This window comes from Corylus avellana, chromosome ca2 (assembly GCF_901000735.1).
Source record: "Corylus avellana chromosome ca2, CavTom2PMs-1.0".
NCBI classification, from domain to species: Eukaryota; Viridiplantae; Streptophyta; class Magnoliopsida; order Fagales; family Betulaceae; genus Corylus; species Corylus avellana.
The window spans coordinates 23,463,382-23,484,233 of record NC_081542.1 but is presented as its reverse complement, the minus strand read 5'-3'; the positions used below and the strand labels follow the sequence as shown (position 1 = coordinate 23,484,233).

The 20,852-nt window shown below is 33.8% G+C and overlaps 1 protein-coding gene across 2 annotated transcripts; it reads right to left on the bottom strand.

Annotated features, from left to right (window-relative positions):
- Positions 1 to 7,902: 7,902 nt before the first annotated feature.
- Positions 7,903 to 15,579, bottom strand: LOC132170979 (integrin-linked protein kinase 1). Of its 2 annotated transcripts, none has more exons than XM_059582153.1 (12): positions 15,092 to 15,576; positions 14,928 to 15,002; positions 14,732 to 14,827; positions 14,248 to 14,333; positions 14,039 to 14,159; positions 12,825 to 12,904; positions 11,797 to 11,859; positions 11,530 to 11,636; positions 11,290 to 11,375; positions 10,140 to 10,261; positions 9,604 to 9,715; positions 7,903 to 8,298 (listed from the first exon to the last, which is right to left on the bottom strand). In XM_059582153.1, exons 1-12 carry the CDS (start codon positions 15,413 to 15,415, stop codon positions 8,191 to 8,193), a joined length of 1,380 nt encoding a protein of 459 aa, XP_059438136.1. In that variant the 5' UTR covers positions 15,416 to 15,576; the 3' UTR covers positions 7,903 to 8,190. The 2 variants fall into 2 exon arrangements, with proteins under 2 accessions (XP_059438136.1, XP_059438137.1); XM_059582154.1 differs by having other exon boundaries at positions 8,210 to 8,370; positions 15,092 to 15,579.
- Positions 15,580 to 20,852: the final 5,273 nt, after the last annotated feature.

Genomic DNA, 20,852 nt, shown 5'->3' with positions numbered 1-20,852 from the left:
ATATATATATTAATTCAACGAAGGTATTAATTCAACGAAGGTAGAAAAAATTGGTTATATATATATATATATATAAAATAATAATTTTGAGACAACTGTTCTGTGGAATAATCTATCTACATAATACGTAGTCATGTATTTGAACCTTTTCACATAATACTCCACATTCTAGTCCAGCACCAATAATTATTATGCAGAAATTTCAAGACTCGATCTATAAATCATTTAGCTTTGCTTACCCTTTTAGCTTCCTTGTAGGATTCCTTTGGCTTTAATGCCATCTTGTTTTTGTTCTTGTTGAGTTTATTCAATAAATTCTTGGATACGAAAAAATTAAAAAAAAAAAAAAAAACTGAAAAAAGAGAAGCGGGAGCCAACACAAGCAAGCGCTTACAAGAAGGCAAAACGGGAAAGCAAAACTAAAAGATTACATTAGAAAACTCCCAAACCGACCAAAAGGTGCTAAATTAGGAATTTATCATTAATTGGCCCTAATCCAAAACAAATATTAATTCTCATTTCTCCTATGAAAAAACCAAGCATTTGTTGTAGAAAAACTCCATATGTTGTCAGAGAATGGTCATCATCAGGAAAAACATTGCAGAGGAAGTATAATTGGTTCGTCTGAATGATGTCATAAGTCATCAATTCATCCTGAGTGTTGAGTTCCCTTTAGATTCCCAACCACAGGATTATGGCATGTCGATTTATTGCTCTCTTTATGTCAAACAAGTTTGTGCAAGCCCATAATAATTCTAGCTCCTTTTTTCGGAATGCCATCCCAAGTAAACTTTGCTGGAGAAATTAAAATACGTATATATATACCATCAGTAGTTGCTCTTCACTTCTATTTTTGAAAGAATGATGTATAATATATTATGAAAAAAAAAAAAAAAAACCCTCAAAAGGATAAACAAAACAAGCAGCTAGCCAAATCGAACCCAAAACACAAAAACAAGAGCTACTTGATACCATTACAACTAGGGGCAGTAATTCAAGTTTACGGGTCGAAACATGGGTATAAGATTATATATTTAAACTTAAACTCGACTCATTTAATTCAACATGCATGTCAAATTCATCGAATCTTAACCAGTTAATTTCATATTGAATTCGTGTCAGATTCGCAGGCGGAGTCAAAAATATTATCAACCCTAAATGTTGCAAGTTAAGTTTGGATCGTATCACTGTATAAATATAAAACTATATAAGTCAACCTTCATCCAACACATTTTATTAAACGGGTAAGAACCCCTTCAACTCTAACCTACTAACCCAAAGTGGGTAGGAAAAGAAGTGAACACTTAGATTGCTAAGAGAATCTAGTTAGCCTGACGAAGCTGCTTCTTTTAGAGAGAGAAGCTCCTCTTTCTCTCTAAGAGAAGCTTTCCACCTCCTTTTGAGGTTCTCCTTCCACCTTGTGTGGTTGCCTGAGGGAGGAGGGATGGAATTTTTTCCCTCCCTCCTCCCTTCCACCCTTGTTCTCTTTCATTTTCTTCTCTTTTTCTTTTGTTTTCCCCTGTGCTCTATTTTGTTTCTTGTCCTTTTTTCCCCTTCGCAGCAACTCCCATCACTCCTCCACCATCACCGTTCAACACAGTCTCATCTCCGCCACAGATCGGCTGAGCCTAGCCTCCACCTGCCATCCATCAACCTCCCCAACCCCCAAACTAATGTTTTTCAATTTGGTTTTTTCAAAACCCGATCTATCAACATCAGTTCGCTCCTCCATCACACATACCTCACCATCATGCTCTACAGCCTCCCCACTCCCCAAGGCAACCATCTGCACTTCCGTCCAGCCAACACTTACCGGAGCGTGAGCCACACGCGCCCGAGAGTGGATCTCACTCGCGGACGCATGGTACACACGCTCCGGAGCGTGGACAGCTGTCATCCACGTGTGGCTCCTCCAATCTGTCCTTTGCCCGCCTACCTCTACCCCTACCGGTGTTTTGTGGTTTTTTGCTCCTTTGATTTTGGCCCTCCAGTCTCCATCATCGACGTGTGTACTTCACGCTCTGATGAATGGCTTACACTCGCCGGCCCAGAATCTCGCTCCATTGTTGATGCTGTTGAAGGGTTTTTGCTTTTTTTACTGTATTTTGCTTTGCTTTGTGTCTTGTATTTCTGTTTGTTGTGTTTTGTTGTTTTTTTGTTGGTATTTATCTCCTTGAGCTACTCTAGTTTGATGTTTTTGTGGAGATTGCTTCATCAACCGGAGATCAGTTCTCCCCTACAGCAGATCCAGATGGGAATTCAGTGCCTCTCCTTTAACAGCTTCCTTTTGGAGGGTGTTGTTGTTTCAAAGCTAGTCAGATCTTTGGCTTGCATAAAACATCACTTTGATGGTGCCATTTCTTGGTCTGTTGACTAAGATCCAGAGGACCGGGCCATTTTTTGGCCTACTTCCTATTTGTTTGTATTTTCTGCATTGTATTACTTTTTTGGGTTTGTTGTTGGGAAGCCCAACCCTTTTTCGGTTTTTTGATTCATGTACCATTTCCTTATTTGCTCAAAAAAAAAAAAAAAAACCTACTAACCAACTAGCTAATTTTGTGTTAGCTTTAAATCAAGTTCGTGAGTAGTGTAAAAAGTTGTCGGCTCCAATTTTACACTAAATATGTAAGTGCACAAAGCTTGAGTATCTTCCAATCTTAGAACTTTTCCAAAGCAGCCTTTGCCTTTACTAATTAAGACCCCATTTCTTTCGGCATAAAATGTTTTTCGTCAAAAACAAAAAAAAAAAAAATTTCAACGAAATCATTTTTCTTTCTTGAAAATATTTTTCGGCATTTAGCTTGTACGAAAAATGAGTGATATAATATAGCAGAAAACTCAGGCGACTTCAAGTGTGAGCTTAAATTCCTTCTCAATAAATCAGATCTTAACATGTGTAAAATGTTTAGTTGAAATATGAGATGAATGACGGAGACAGAAGCTTGTATTAAGACCTTTACTATAATATATATTATGTTAAATTACTTATCTCAAAAGCTTAAACTAATAAGAAATGATTGGTTTAATCTTTTAATTAATAATATATAATCTTTTAAGATGCTGACCATGTTCAAATGTTTAGAATTTTCCATATCTGAAGCAACCCAAATATATTTTTCTTGTTTTGTAGGTCACGTTAGATGTTCCAATTTAGTAGAGGCCGGTGCAAGATAGAAATCTGTCACCATTCAATTGATTCTTATTCGGTGCGTGGAGATTACGTGCACTAGCTAGTTTCTTAAACATTTATATTATTGTTCTTATTCACTCCTAATTAATTAATTTCCCAAAATGTATTCTCATATTAATTATTTGAGAGTTCCTTCTATGATCGGGATGGGGTGTATAACTCTTTTTTTATAGTTTTCAATAGAAATTTAATTAACACATCAAGTAAAAATATTAAATATAATAGAGATGAAAATACTGTATCCTTAATTCAAATCAATCACATGGGCTTTTTCATTTGTTTTAACCCAACGCCCACCACCGAACTCCCAACGCCTACGTACCTCCGAGCCCTTAACATTGGAGTTTCCAAAACTAATCAAAATGGTGGATTCGATGGTTTTATCAATATGCCGATATTTTATCAAGAGAGGAAAAATTATTTGGTGTGAAAGATTATATTATTTTTGGTGTTTCAAGGTGAGATGTCTGTTTCTTATTGAAAAGTGTAAAGCAATTAGTTTACACCACGATCTGATTGAAGACTAATTATTTATATCAAAGATATATATAGTTTGTCCATGCCTTTTGCTTTCTCTTCTCCTCATGTTTTGTTTTCTGAGCAGGCAGCCCTACCCAAAGCCAAAAGGGAAAAAACAATTAAGGCAGCAGACTCCCAAGCCAAAAAAAAAATCTATTATTTTAACACGTTAAGAACATTAATTACATGATTAAATTTATTATTTTTTATTAACGGGGTAAATGATTTAATATGATATCAGAGCAAAGATCCTGAATACAATCCTTGTCTCTGTCATTCACCTCACATTTCAATCAACATTAAATGTGTTTGGTCTCACATTTAGCACAAAGGTTTTGAATGTGATCTTTAGCTCTGTAATTTACCACCCATTTGAAAATTTGAGCATATATAGGCACACCTAAAGGAGAGCATTATATGAATATTAATTAAAACAATTATATTTATCTTTTTATATCGGCTTAAACTTTTGAGATATAACATTAGGGTTTTACTAAATTACTTGTATATATCGGGATTTGTTATATGACTGTCGTACGACTTGATAATGTATGTAGTAAAAATTAGTTATTAGATCAACACTTCCAACAAAAATTCAAGTAACTAATTTTTATTATCATGTCATCATAGTCTGTGTTACAATTATATATATATAACAGTCTGCTAAATAAATGTCGTGGATGCATGATTGAGTTTTGGCTTTGGGTCATGACCAACCAACTAGTTAGATTTACACTCAGTTTGAGATCAGAATCACATTGAATAGAAATGTGTAAATTTATTAGGGCATGGCAAAGCCATTAGGCTGTCGCAATCAAAGAGACAAATCATAAGTGCAACTTTTCATCTTTTTCGAAAGGAATCAAATTATTAGGGTTGCTCACTGTTTGGACGGAAAGTGTAATTATGATTTTGATTTCCTCTTTTGTGAAACACTTTGTTCCAAAGTAATTACAAGATGTAAGTTCTCCATCTTTATAGAACCTTCTGGTCCCCAACTTGGCCCACGACTACTCGTGCACAGATGCTATCATAACTTAAAGCATAGAATGATATATATATATTATGAGTTTTAGTAAAAGTTTTGTTTGGTAATTGAGAAAATTTATAGGCTTTTTGATAAATCTTTTCTCTGGGAAAAGTGTATCTGAAAAAAGTAACATGTTCCTCTCTTCATTGTGGTGATTCCCCTTTATCTCCCATTGTGATGTTGACAAAAATTCTTGTAACGTAGTTACTGACATTTGTTCTTATAGCTTCTAATTTTACTTAATATTTCTTATAAGACTCGCGTAGTTAATGATAACGCATTTTTTCAAAACCCCATTAAGCGTTTCGACCTTTAAAATCACCGTCTTGCTTTTAAAATTGTGCACTTTAAAAATGAACCTCCTTACTTTTGTTGCCAAAATGTTTTCAAACCGCTATTATTTTTTGAAACACGCTCACAAAAAAGATACTTTTTGAGATTTGGTTTTCAAACATGTGTTTGACTTGCGAAATTGCATAACCGAGCACACTCTATAATGAAAAAAGAGTCAGGGGTTTATATATGTTTAATAGCAGAAAGGTATATTGTCTAATGGAGTGGAAACACCTAAGATGGAGGTTCAATATCATAAGCACCAATTATGTAAAGAAAGTGAGTTTTGAGATGCAAGAAACAGCAAGCTGACAAAAACTTAATTGTCTTGCTCATAAAAATGAAAGTAGAAGAATGCAAACAAATAATCTGATAGGATTAATTTGTGTAAGCAGAACTTGTGACCGGAAAACTGGATGACTTATCATGCAAAGTCAAAGGGGATCTTAACTCATGTTGGGGTTGATGAAAATGGAGTTAAAACTTTTACTTTCTTTCTGATATACTTTGCTCACTAATTTGCCAGCAACAATATTCAAGCTGCACCAAGCTCACCCCTTTTGAAAGGTGTCGTTTGAATAGTATTGAGAGGGGTCATTTTAATAAAACGACCCATAAACAAATATCCCTAACTCTTAAGATTTTTTGTAGTGATGTATTTATCACCATCGTTAATAGGGTTCAAGATTGTCTGCATTTCAAAATAAATTGATGGGTTTCTATTACATGGTTCAAATTAATAGATTTTACAGATTTTATAGTTTATATAGTTGGTACGTATATGATAAATATATTGCAAGACGTAACACCATGTACACCGTTAAATGTAATAAAACAAAATCTTAGCTTGTATAAGTTTTGCCGACGTTATGATTTTATTTTTTAAATGGAAAATAGAAGAAGATTGTTGCATTCAAAGTGTCCCGTATACGCCATGATCATGAACAAAAGGGAGAAAAAATAAAAAAGTTGGATGCATGCCACCTGTCTGACTCCAAGCGTGATCATTCAACCTGACACAAGTTTGATTTGCAGGGGGTTCCGACAAGCAATGAATGAATGTGTATTTGTGTAACACAATACATTCATACCCAAACTCGTGAAACCAACTGAAAAAAAAATACAAAATAAAATTAATGAAAGTAAACCCTAGTAAAAAAAAAGTACATAGTTTGATTGAGTAGGGGAAGAAGCAGCAACTCTTTGACAACGAGGCAATTGATTCTCTCTCTTTTTTTTTTTCTTTTTTTTTTCTTTTTTTTTTTTTTTGAGAGGTGTGGGGGTTGTTCTCTTAAGGGGCTTTAAAGGGAACTTTGGGGAACAAAAAATAGAGAGAGAAAAAAAAATATTCTTCTTTGAGTTGTTAATAATTGGATAGTAAATATGAGAGAATTTTTATGTGACTTGTCTATCGAACACATTTTGGGCAACTCACCCACTTGTTAAGATAAGTGTTAGGCTATGTTGAGCACAATTTGTATCTGACCGGTCGTATTTATAGTTGCTTCTAATTTTAGGGTTTGGTGTGATTGATGTTTTCTTGTATATTTACGCTTCTTGTATTGCATTTCAAGAATCAGTAAAACATTGTTGAAACTCGGTGGACGTAGCCTTTAACAGTTAACTATGTAAATTTCTGTGTTTATAATAGTTTATTTTTGCTTTCTTCTTATTTTTCGCATCTTACTAGTTGAGAGAGAGAGTATGACTGCTTCCATTAATGAAGATGGAGATGGCCTATCCAATTAAATTATCAGCCAACGAAGGAATCTTCTTCAAAATGAGGAGAGTGTCTTTAATAATAACTTCAATCATTAACAAGATTTTGATTAAAGAGGGCGTAGATGACATTCAATGAATCTCCTACAACAATTTTAATTTATTAAGGCCTAGGGATGACACCTACAATTGATTGATTGCTAGTAAGGAGGCTTTTTCTTTTATAGGTCAAATAAAATTCTATTAATACAAAGATATGGGGAGGGAGCCCCAGCATCAATAGTCCCAAAACAGTTAATATAGTGCCCCCCTCCCCCCCTAAAAAAAAAAAAAATGGAATGACTTCTTGACATGAGTGCCGAAACAAGGCCCACAGAAACGGCATTTTTTTAAGCAGTCTACAAGTGGGCTTGCTTGGGTGACGTATGCAACGATAGCAAGAGATCTTGAATGTCACAACTGGGAAGATTGCATTGAGATCAGCTGAACTGGAACCACTGAAGAGAGGTTGTATTCTGATGCGAAACGGTAATTTTTAAAGCAATCTACTAGTGAGTCTGCTTGGTGACGTATGCAACGATAGCAAGAGATCTTGAATGTCACAATTGGGAAGATTGCATTGAGATCAACTGAACTGGAACCACTGAAAAGAGGTTGCATTCTGATGCCTGAAAAAAGGGGTTTTCGGCAGATGATGCGCAATGGATATCTGTTCTTACCGTCTCCATGACAAAAAGAGGCTAGTGAGGGCGTATGTGAGGCATGTAAGCTAAAAAGGCAAAAAGGGGAGGAAAAAGAGTAAGGAGGCTGAGCTTTTTCATTCTCACTTACAAGGAAAGCGAAAAGGAACTCTTATTGAGAAGAGGGGGAGAGCTTCTCTCACTAGAAACTAAAGAGAGCAACAGTTCAAAGTCGGCTTTTGCTTAGCCTACAATGAGGTCACCAAAGGGAGTTTTTTTCCTGACCAAGTATGAAGAATCTCTCTTTTAGCATTTTTCTCATGACAAGTTGAAAAGAATTTTCGAACTTCCATCTCAAAGTTCGACTTGGAAAAACCCAAACTTCAGCCCAAGTCTCAGTTAGTGAATCAATGTTAAAGTGATAAAAAATAAAAATAAAAATTCCCTCTCATGAGTGGACTTGCCCAATAAAATTCATTAAAGCTTTGATTACATATACAATGTACATGAACAGCCTCAACATCATCAAATCAAATACATGGAATATGAATGTGATTCTAAGCCCACAAATTCAATGGGAAAGTCAGCTTCAGATTCAGGTACTGTTAGTGGGATTACACAGACAAGAAAATGATTCTCCCAAATAAAAAATAAATCGTTTTGCCACCAAACAGGGAAAATGCTTCTTCACATCTTAAGCTAAAGAGAGCACAAATTATTTATGGGCTGCTGGTGCTAGACTGAGATGAATGGCCACGGCTGCTTAGATCGGAATTTTCTTTCTTCAACATGGCCTCCAGGTTCTGAAAGCATCTCAACGGTGCAACCTGTATGCATTGCAGGGAGCCAAACAGAAAAGGAAACCTTTAGAGTTGACAAGTTACAATTAGCAGGCAGGCCTGTGAAATGAAACAAAGAAACACCAAATGAACCACCATTCAATAGAATAAATAGATTACAAAAGATGTCAGAACAAGTTGAATTGATGGTCACAAACACTAGTGCTTTGCAAAAACCAAGAAGGAATGCCTATTTGATGCTCCTGGCAATACGCGACTTATATGAGGAATTGGAAGAGAGCTTCGATAATTATTTTTATCAACAAGACTATTGGTAATTGGGTTGCTGAATTCAGTTAGATTGTGAATAATTGGAAAGTAAACTCATTTGTTGTGTCAATACTGAAATTGGCATGGATGGACCTTTCCCCCACATCTGAACAGAAAATGGTATGTTCAGATACAAAGGAAAAATATAGAACTGAGGAAACTGTATACAAAACTTTTGGAGACACATAATAGACGTTGGCTCACTTCTTGCAAGAAACTTACATGGGAAGATTTTGAAGAGATTATGTAGTTGGGGTGTTCCTCCTACAGCTTTTAAGTAGGTTAAGGTTTCAGCTATTTGATGTAATTCTCTGTTTGCTTGAGATCTTTAGCTTTCCTTAGCTGGTCTGTAAGTTCTGTATGTCATGCTTAGTACAGTATTTCTTTTTCTTTTTTTCAATAAAGCTGTTTGGTTCCTTTTTTTCAAAAAGTAATTCGTTTTTAAACGTTAAAAACACCATTCAGACATAATTATCCAGAAAAGTTTTCGAATGTAGCCTTCACAGAAAACAGTTTTCAATTTTCATTTTCAAAAACACTTTCTAAACACTTTATAAAACAAAACAGAAAACACTTTCAGAAAACTTCCCTCACCTTCATATAAGAAAGATCGGAAACACATGCTTAATTTTTCAAAAGCAAGCCTTTGAAAATATGTATTCAGTCTTTTATGCACAATAACAAGTGGATGCTGGCTTCCACTTAGAAAACAAAATGGAGGTTGCCCTTTCACTAGGTGGAAGTGGTGGGTCTCCCCTCCCCACCTCTTCCCAACCCATGGGCCCACCTCTTCCCAACACAAGGGTGGCTCGCAACCACCCCTCTAACAAAGGGGTGTCTTGCAACCACCCCCACTAACAAGAAGTGACTTGCGGCCACGCCCATTGACAAAATAAGCGACCATCATTGACACAGAGGTGGCTTGTGGCCACCCTCACTGACACAAGGGTGGAGTGAACAGAATGCACAGGTTCACCTACCCCCAAACACACAGACATAATCGAAGACAGAGAGAGTAAAAACCTTCCAATGCCTTGTATGGCCAAAGCTGTTGTGAATGGACTCCAGCCTTCTTATTATTTGCCGAAATGTTGGTCTTTTAGCTGGCTTCTCACTCCAGCACTCCTCAATCAACCTGTAAGCAGAAATCATCAGCTATACTTCTATGACCTTACACAAAATAACCCACATAAAAACTAAATTACTAATTTAAATGACTAGATTTCTCGTTGCCAAAGAATTCACATATTTCATCATCCCCGCATCCCGCATTTAAGCTAAAACAAATAAAACAGGATCCTTACAGCATTAAACTGAAAAATCACCAAATGTCATAACAAAATGCCACTCCAAGTGTGCTATTTTCCAAGTCAAGAATTTTGGAATAAACTATATTTTTCATTGATGAAAGCAAAGAACACAAAATGCACAAAGTAGGTTTGTCATTAAAAATATTAATATAAAGTAAGCAATAAAGTATCAAGAAATTTATGTCATTTACCAACAAGAAGTAATGAAGGCTGAAATACATCAAACTTCAAGGAATATATAGAACTTACTCTCTAAGTCCATGTGCATAACGCTTTGCTGGAGCTCTAAAAGGGGGACGCTCTTTTGCAGCATATGCTTTAGTAATTTCCTTTTCTTGCTGTGTCTGAAATGGTTGATGGCCTTCAATCATCTGAAGTACAGAATATTGCAAATATCAGTAAAGTCAAACCTGTTATCACCAAGTCAAATTTGACGAAAAGCATAAGACAAAACACATAAAGTCAAACTTACCACTTGAAAAGAAACAATATTTATAACAACTAACCTCTAACTTATTATTGCAAAAAGGGATTAAAAAAGGAAGAAAGAACGACTGAAAGAGAACATATGTGACATGAGCAAACCAAGTTGTAAAGGGAAACAACACAATTCCAGACATAATGATAGAGAATGGAGATGATTAAGAATTTAGAAAAGTTTTTGTACTATAAAGGGCAAGTTTCCCTAAGAGATTCTAGAAGTAAGAACAAAGGATAAAAAATAAAGAAATAATAAGTCGATATATCATGTCAGCATTACATGATAAAAAATTGAAAGGGAGGAGAGGGGGGAGAGAACAGACATTTTGCTTTTAATGCTCTCCATTTTCATTCTTATTTATTAATTTCTACCGTCACTGATACTATGTATACAATGTATTAAGTGATTTTCATCCTAGCATATTGGGTCCATAAAGAAGGATGTTTTGCACACATATATCTAATTATATGCCAACATGGTGGGTCATTTTTAGGTTGGTGTGGCTGTACTCAACTAAGAGTTGGTATGCTATAATATAATTAAGATACCATATCTTCTAGAGTCATGACATGAAACATTAAAGGGAAAATATGATGGAACCTCCATGCGCTTTACCTGATTTTGAATTTTAGACTCCAGTTTCCAATCCAAGAACATTTTCCTTTTTTTTTTTTTTTTTTTTTTGTCAAATAAGTAATAAAACAGATATGAAAGATGAAATACTTAAACAAAAAAAAAAATTCCAATGGAATAGCTATTCCCCTAAAATAAGGAATAATTATTCTTCTAAAAAAACGTAAAGAGTAACTATTTCCTCAAAAATGGAATAGCTCTAAAAACCATTTCCCCAAAAATTCCACTGTACCAAATGTACCCTTACACATATATTCAAGTTTAGAAATATAGAATGAGCTATACCTCTTGCAGAATTAAAGCAAATGAGAAAACATCAACTTTGGTATCATATTCTTTGTTGCTGAAAACCTCTGGAGCCACATATCGGCCTGTCAATTACAACTAGCATATTTTAATGGCAAACTAAAATTCATCAAGTGTGCATGTTAGGATATATTATATCTTTACAAAAATGATATATAGCTATGCAAGAACTTGAGCACATTGAGAATTGTAGACATTATGACATAAAAGATCACTCACAAGAAGTGTCTTGACAGGTAAGAGGCCTATCTTCTTTAACCGTCAGCAACTTGCTAACTCCAAAGTCTGCAACTTTCAAGTGCCCAGAATCATCCCGCAATATATTTCTGTTATCTTACTCGTAAGCAACACAAAAAATGCCGACAGTTTCAGGCAATTATGGCTTAACAATGGATTTTTAACTGAAAATAATATGCTAATCTCAGAAAGTGTGTATACACAAAAACAATTCAGGTAAGAGAGCTCAAGTTGAAGAAGAAAACTCACGAAGGTTCAAGATCACGATGAATTATCGGTTCTGGCTTATTCTCATGCAAATAATTCATTCCCCTGAAAATATTCCAAGGACAATGTAACAAGCGAAAAATATCCAACAAATGTTAGTGAATCTTTATCACCCAAAGAAGCAGAAACCAGCAGAAAACAGAACTAAGCAATGTTTTTGAACCAAATAGTGACTTATATGAACAGATCATTCCCATAATCAACATGAATGGTTTAAACTTAATATTAGTATGATTTTATTTCTCTTGGAAAGAAGAAACTAACATATCTTGAAGCTACAAAAAACAAAGAAAATTTATATGGAGGATATAATAGACATGGTGTCAAAATCTCAAAAGAAAATAATATCTATCAATTTCAATCTTGATGCAGAAATTGAACTCCAGAGATCACATCTCATATGCCATAATGAAATTTGAGCCCAACTCTAAGCACCTAACCAAAGACGAGAATTTGGCAGTCAATTCTGAACATCAAAACATTGACCGCAATCAATTGATAAGAAGCCATACATTGTTAGAATCTAATATAAATATCATTCCTTTCCTGCTAGATAATTCAGTCCAAAAGTTTGATCCATTGGCATATTTCTTTGTTTCTTTAAGTTCTCTGAGAAGTTCTCTTTCTTTCAGTTTTCATCATCTTAATCTATATCATTTATGGCCAATAACTATTTCTATATATTACAGGTACAATTTGAAAGGAGGTATCTGTTTTGATCTTTCCTCAGCCCAACATGAGCTAGAGTTTATTAAATAGCAACTATAGCATTAGAGTTAGAACAACTTAAACAACTGAAACTGATAACTAATCATGAGATTTTTTGAGTGACATAGATAAGATAATTTGGCATTCAATTCATACAGCATTCCAAATTTTACAAATTTATTGTGTTTATGTACCATTGATTGTATTTCTCAAATTAAAAATGGCCACTGTAACCTTGACTAACAACTCAGAGCAAGCAATCATTGTAATTCTTTAATGAGCACAAAAAAGAAGAAAGAAACCTTGCAATATCAAGTGCAAATTTCACAGCTGTTTGTGCCTTTAGTGCTCCTTTTCTTTTCAAGAATGCAGAAAGATCTCCCTGGCAAAGTGAGATAAAGATTCAGATAATGATTTTCACCTTATTAGCAACCATAAATACATCATAGTTAGCTATTCTGTTGATTCTTCTCCATACAGGGAACCACCAATTTACAAATATTTGTGTGGGCGTGAGTCAGCATCCCATCAAGATTGATCCTTTTATCATGCAGTGGTATATCTATAACAATTTAAGCTATTCAATAAATTAATATTCTCTTGTATAAGAGATCAAGTCAAAATTATTAATAAGAAGCTTCTTTTTAGTAGAAATCAAAAAAAAAAAATGAATGTCAATTTTTAGCTCGTATATGTACTACATTCACCCTTTCACAAATTTTAGTAAAATTTGAATTGTGCTGGGCCTGCTGGCCTGTATGTTGTATAGATTTATTTGTAAAGTTCGGATTTAGAGACATTAAGAAAATCTATATATATACATGGAAAATGGGTGAGCGCCTATCAATTTTGATAAAGCACCATCCTATTGTAGTTTATCCTATATGTATGTCAAAAACAAATCAAAAGACAAGGACTAAAAAGAAAGCAAGACTACTAAGGCACACTGTGAGCAATCAGCATAACATTTGCATACTTAATGATTTCAACAGTGATAATAAAAGAAGAGAGGATATTTGATACAGTAAATGGTACTCAAGAAGAACAAATTCAAACTTGTAGTTTATACCAAAAAGACCAACCAAAACTAAGAGAGAAAATTAAGCAACCCATTAATTTTAGCCCTTGCAGCAGGCCTTTATTCAAGATCATGCAGTTTCAAAATGAAGGAGAGTCAACTACAAGAAGCAACAACAGCTCAATTCTTTTAGATACACTATGCCCAATCTAAGAACTTTTCTCAATGTTTTAGACCACCACAGCAAACCCAAGCATCCCTTTCACAAGGACTAGAGGACAATTTCTGAGGAGATATAAGAGTTAGAACTCAGTTATTTTGGTTCTCTCTACGCATACATGCACATATCACCATAAATGGTACAATTTCTAAAGGATGAGAAATTTTTATACATGCAAACTAAAGGTGTAAAAGTGTCTACAATCCATGAAATAGCCACTATCATATAAATCAATAGACAACTCTATTATATGCTAACAGATGAAGGGATAGAAAAACCTTGGGAAGATATTCTGTCACAATCATCATCGGACTACTTTGAGTCACAGCACCCAGAAACTGGACTACATTTGGATGTCGTATCCTCTGAAGCAATGCAAGCTCATCCCTGAATGCCCTCCTGTGATAAAAAGCAACCGCTTTAAAGACCATTAAAATATGGGAAAGAAGGAACAGCAAAATCCCTTTGTAATCTAAAAGCAACCCACACTTTATCCTCATCACTAATCACTTCGTCCCCAAGCCTCTTCACAGCTACCTCTATCCCACGCCACGACGCTCTATGGAACGTTCCCTGAGACATTTTAACCCATACCATATTGTTAAATTCGGCACAGAAGCAAGGCAATTACCAAGACACAATCAGACCCAGTACTATATTTCATCAAACTAAAAACTTTCATGATTATTAACTTCCAATACATAGCTATTCACGCAGATTGTGAATGATTATGCATCCAAAACAACAAAACTTAAACCCAGAAGGAGACAAAACTTTAATTCAGTAATCCGCGAAATATTAACAAATTCGCCACAATGTCAACCATATGCTATGGTCGAAGCAGCAAGATCAAACAAAGCACCACACATATATTACTGAAACTTAAAAGCGAATAGATATTTAAATCAATCATTCTTGTTTACAAAATGACCCATGTGGCTTAGGAAGCAGAAAAATTGAGAAATTTTTACCTTCGTTATTTCGACACTGTTTGTAAAATCAAACTCTTTTGGATCAATTTCGTATTCCGGGACTTCACGAGCATGTGTAACGTGCATTGGAGCCATCTTATTCGCAGTAAAAAATCACAAATACCAATCAAAAACCATAATTAAAACACTAATTAATCAACGATCCAAATCTGAAGCTAATAATGCAAATACGTACCAGAGGCTTCGCGCCGTGTTTCTCCAAAAGCTTGATCAAGTCGTGGTTCTTGTAATATATAGCATCCGCGAGGGCCTGTTTCGTCAAAACCAAAATCAGACTTCAAATTCGGTGAGAGAGGAGAAAGCAAAAGATAGAATTGGGACAAGGAGCAGAGCTCTTACGGTGCTCCCCCAGCGGTCCTTGAGGTCGACCTCGGCGCCGCGGTCGAGCAAGAGCGAAACGACGTCGGTCAGGCCCTGGCAGGCGGCCACGTGAAGGGCCGTGCGACCGTCAATGTCCTTGAAGTTGACGTTGACGCCAGAGTCCAGGAGCTCTCTGATCCCCTCCACGTCGCCTCCATGGGCAAGGTACATCAAGCGCACCCCTGGATCGATCCCCTCCGCCACGTCATCGCCGTCGGTCAATGGCTCCTCCTTGAACCGGTCCGGCGCCATCGACGACTGCTTTCCCAGCGTGAACCGGATAGGAGGTTTCGGCGATTCCATGCTCGATGTCCGAATTTTCCCGAAACGCTTAGAGAATTGAGAGGTTTGTGATTTGTGAATTTGTGAAGGTTTCTTCAAGTGGTAGGTGACCTTCACGAGTTTGAAATAGGACGGGGGCGGTGGTGAGATTCCACACGTTCCGGAGCGCGTCGGGGAAATTTCGGCGCATGGTTGTAAGAGCCTAAGAGGGCGTTAACAAACGTAAGCGGCGGGCTAACGGCGCCACCGACAGATGGGGCCGTTTGCGAGGTGTTTTTGGGAACAATAGAGGTGGATATGTATCATATGTTCACATTCTAAAAATAATGAGATAATAATAATAATAATAAGAATAATAAGAAAAAAAAGAAAAAGAAAAAGTCAATTGAATCTAGGAGGAGGCAAATTAACCGTTTATCGCCTACAAACTACAACCGAACCGACATTAACCAGTTACCGCCACAAGTCCGTCGATAATCGAATAAAAATTTTTATACCGAGGTCAGTTCGGTTAATCAGTATAAATATTTTTTTATCGGCTAATTGAATTAACCGAATAACTGATAATTAACCAATAATAAATATTCTTTGACCATTTTATTCTGTTAATTAATGAGTCTATTTAAATTTTTTTTGGTTCAATAAGCTATTTTAGCAACAAAAAAAAAAAAATTTGTGATCCCAAACAATCAAATTTTAGCCCAATTAAAAAAGTCAACGGTTAACCGATTAACTGAACTGATTTTAATCGAAATATCCGTTTAACCGAAACTTTCGAAATAAATCTCAATCGAAATGTAATCGATGAATTAACCGATTTAACCAATAATTTTGGTTAACCGACAGAAAATGGCTATATATTACTGAACCGAACCAATACCCGCCCCTAATTGAAACTTATTTTGAGGTTGGACATTTTTTTTTTTTCTTTTCTTATTTGCTGGAAGATCTTCAACTTTAGAGTTTGAGTGATATTCACTTTCTTCATAATTGCAAAATTATTTAATTATTACATTTCAGTTCTTCAAATATTAATTTTTTATTGTTATTGACTTATTTTTAATACCCAAAAAAATATATATTTATGGCACGCTGATGCGCGTGCGTAACGGAACAATTAACGACGTCATTACGAGACTCCCGCCATATCCCGATAAGTTGCTGTCGTGACTGAGAGGGTAGGGTAGACTTTTCAGCTTCCCCCTTTTCTTATTATTATCCAAATACTTGATAAAAAAATATTAAAAAAAAGTACTGTTACAGTTTGGCTCATGTGACTATTATTTGATTTGATATTTAATTTGCCAAAAGAGACTTTAGAAAAAAGAAGAAAGAAAAAAAGAAAAAGGTGTTGGGTGATCTCTGACAATAAGCCCACTAAAATTACCATTATCTAATTTTAAAAGTTCAAAAAGTTGCTTCCAATCCTTTAATAAATATTTTTTTATTTTTTATTTTTTATTTTCTTATTTGGATGGCTTATAATTCTCCAGCAAATATGGAAAAATAATAAAATAAAATAATTATAACAATCTGGGTAAAAATTTGCTGTGATCCAGATCCTCCCTTTATAGTTTTTTTTTTTTAAAAAAAAAAAAAAAAATAGAACATAATAGCATTTTTCATATTAGTTTTAATATGAAAAATTAATATGTTATTTTACTGTTTTCTTAATGTCTTTCTAACTGTGGCGTGGCTTTTAAAATTATCGTTAAATTTGAGATTATCATTATTGACTTTTAATCTATTGATAATTTTAAAAATCACATCACAATTAGAAGGACACCAAAAAAATACTAGAAGAACACCTAGCGTTTTTGTTAGTTTTATTATTTAAAAGTCAGATCTAAAAATGCAATGAATTTTATTTCAAAATTAGAAAGGGAATAGAAAGGCTGGCTACTTATAAGTTTGACTCATCCCCTCAAGCCAAATTCTGATTTTCCAATCATTTTAGCATCCAGCCAATCATAAATTATGGAAAAATTAAAAAAAAAAAAAAAAAAAATCATCATTATCATTAGGGGTGCAAAGGCGGTTACGGTTAGCGGTTAGTGGCAATAACCGCTAACCGTAACCGCCCTAGCGGTTAGTAAATTTCACTAACCGCAACCGCTAACCGCCTAGCGGTTAACGGTTAGCGGTTAGTGGCCGGTTAGCGGTTAGTGAAATAGATAACCGCCCGCTAACCGCTTTTTTTAAAATTGGGCTTTTTTTTACCCTCATTTTTTTTTCTTGTATTTTTAATATCTTCTTGGGCCCAATTGCTATAAATATTTGAATTGTCATTGGATCATATGATTAAGTGTTGATCTTATAAACTTACAAACAAACAAAAATACTTCAATTGTAGTTATAAGTAACACATTGTTTAATCCAATGTCAATTACTTAATTTGATATTATATGAATCACATTGTCATTGTTATTGTACATGAATAATTGATTAAGTATTGGAATTGTAATTGGATCATATAGTTAAATATTTATCTTATACATTTATATTATTCAATATGCATATAATATAACTATAAGCAATTATATATATATATATATAAAATTCAAAATTGTTCAAAATTGTTAATTTTCTTTTTTTTGTTTCTTTCAAAAAATGGTTAAATTTCTTTTTCTTAAAAATGTTCAAAAAATACATTAATACTTCAATTGTGATTATAAGTAACACATTGTTGAATCTAATGTCAATTACTTAATTTGATATTATATAATCATATAGTCTCATTAAATTATATCATATGATTCATATGATTAATTATTTAAATTCTTATCATATTTACTTATAATCTTTTTTCTTTGAAGTGAACTTAATATCTAATGGTAAATGGTAATGTTCAAACTCCTAAATCCTAAATTCCTAAAGTATCTAATAATGTTTTAATTAAATTGTAGACTTGTAGTTATAAGTAACATATTGTTTAATTCAATTGAATCAATTGTGATTATCATTGTACATGAATCATATGATTAACTTTTAGACTTATGACTTATGAGTTATGTCATATTATATATGTATTATTTATTATTATATAATCATATGATTTAATGATCAAGTCATCATGTGATATAATCATATCAATTATAGTGATAATATATAAATTACTAAAATTGTAATGATAATACATTAATACTTAAATTATGTTTATAAGTAACACATTGGTCATTGTTTAATCCAATGTCAATTACTTAATTTGATATTATACGAATCATATTATCATTGTACATTAATAATATGATTCACTTGAAGTCTTGAATAAAGTATTTGAATTGTCATTGAATCATATGATTAACTATTGATATTATACATTTATATTATTCATATACATATGTAGACTTATATAGACTTATAGGTTTATAACATACACTGGAAATAAGTCTCTAGATATTTAATTGTTGTATTAGTATGAATTAGTATACTTATGAGTTATGTCATATTATATATGTATAATTTGTTATTATATAATCAAATGATTTAATAATCAATCTCATGTGATATAATCATATAAATTATAGTGATAATATATTAATACTCAAATTATGATTTAATTATTTTTTAAAAAAAATTGTGATTTAATGATCAAGTGATTATATGATATAATCATATAAATTATAGTGATAATATATTAATACTCAAATTGTGATTTAATTATTTTTTTTTTAAATTGTGATTTAATGATCAAGTGATTATGTTATATGTATAATTATAAAAATATATTATATAAAAAGGCGGTTAGCGGTTAGCGGTTACGGTTAATAGACCCAATAACCGCTAACCGCTAACCGCTAGGCGGTTATGGCGGTTAGGCGGTTAGCGGTTAATGCGGTTAAACGGTTAGGCGGTTAGGCGGTTGGCGGTTATAGCGGTTAGCGGTTAGCGGGCGGTTAAAAACCGCCCGCCTTTGCACCCCTAATTATCATGACACTGTAGGCTGTCTTTGACCATTGAACAAGTGATATATATCACACGGCAGCTGTCTAGCTGAAACTTCACCCACAAATCTTGGTAGCATGCACATCTGCCATCACCTTCCACACTCACAAATCTTTTTTCTTTGATTTTATTTTTCTTCTTTTGAAAAAATTACATTGCAATAAGCCCGTCGAAACGGATATCTGCCTTTAAAGCATGTGTTTTTTTATGTAGTTTTAACAGGATTAGCAGATTATATATTCGAAGGACAGATATTAATTTAAAGACTAGATTGAAAAAAAAAATTCTCTAAGAAATTGTGGTATGATTTGACCCTTTTTCTATTACAAACAATAAAGGAAACAGTCAAATCTCAAAAGGAAATTTCCATTTTTTGGCTTCATCCCTAGTATCAAGTTATAATATTGTCTGAATTTAGCAATAGTAAGTGGCTTGCAAATTCTTGATTTGTTTTGGCTTAAGCTAGGTCAACATTCTTGTTCAAATTAACCATGATAAGGTGGTCGTTGGCAGTTGATCATGTCAAAAAAAAATCTTTCATTAATTAAGAATATAAGATACTTCAATATGCCTCTTCCAAGATGATGGCATTGTTATTATAATGACAAAATATGAGTTTTGGATGAGATTTTGACTTTGGATAGGGTTGAGTTTGCGAGATTCGGATTCCTAGCAATTTGTTGTTCAAATTGTTGAAAGAGTTCATATGAGACGCAATTGACCAAATAAATTATGAGTTTCTAGACTCCCAACTCGAACATGTAAAATTGTTGAAAGAGCCCATGTGGAACTTAACTATTCAAATAAATTTCGGGTTATCTGGCCACATACTTGAACATGTTGGTTTCTTGTGAGTTTTCTCACATATACAGTAACACCCCGATCCCATATTGGGAAGATGAATTGCCTACATAAAGTTGATGGTTTATAAAACGACACTCATGAGTGTTAAGTCTCACATTACTTACTTATTAGATAAAATTGGGTTATATAAATGATTCTAAATGAAGTTCTAAATTAATCACCGCCTTGCTTCTATTTGTTTAGATATGATCCACACGGAATCTGGTTCTTTTGGGGATACAGTTATGGTTGTTTATCATTTCATTCCATCTTTACTACAGAACCGGACATGAGGGTTTCTTCTCATCTAGCTCCACACGAACAAAACAATTATAAAATAATATACATGTATTTAATGAATAATATACTCAATCGTGGAATTCATTGAGATTTTATTTAATCTATTATAAATTTGTATATTTTGTTATATAATTAAGAGATAACTTCAGAAAATCCCACATGAATTTTCACTCGTTTTGACACTAGTCCCAAAGTTTAAAAACTCTTAATTAAAAGTATCAAACTTTCAATTACCCCCTCATGTTATCATTTTATGTTAATTTTTGTCAAAATTCTTAAAATACCTTTTTTTTTATTTTTTTTTATTTTTTATTTGTAGTTATAGATAATTATTTTACCATTTTAAAGTAATAGCACAAATATAACTAGC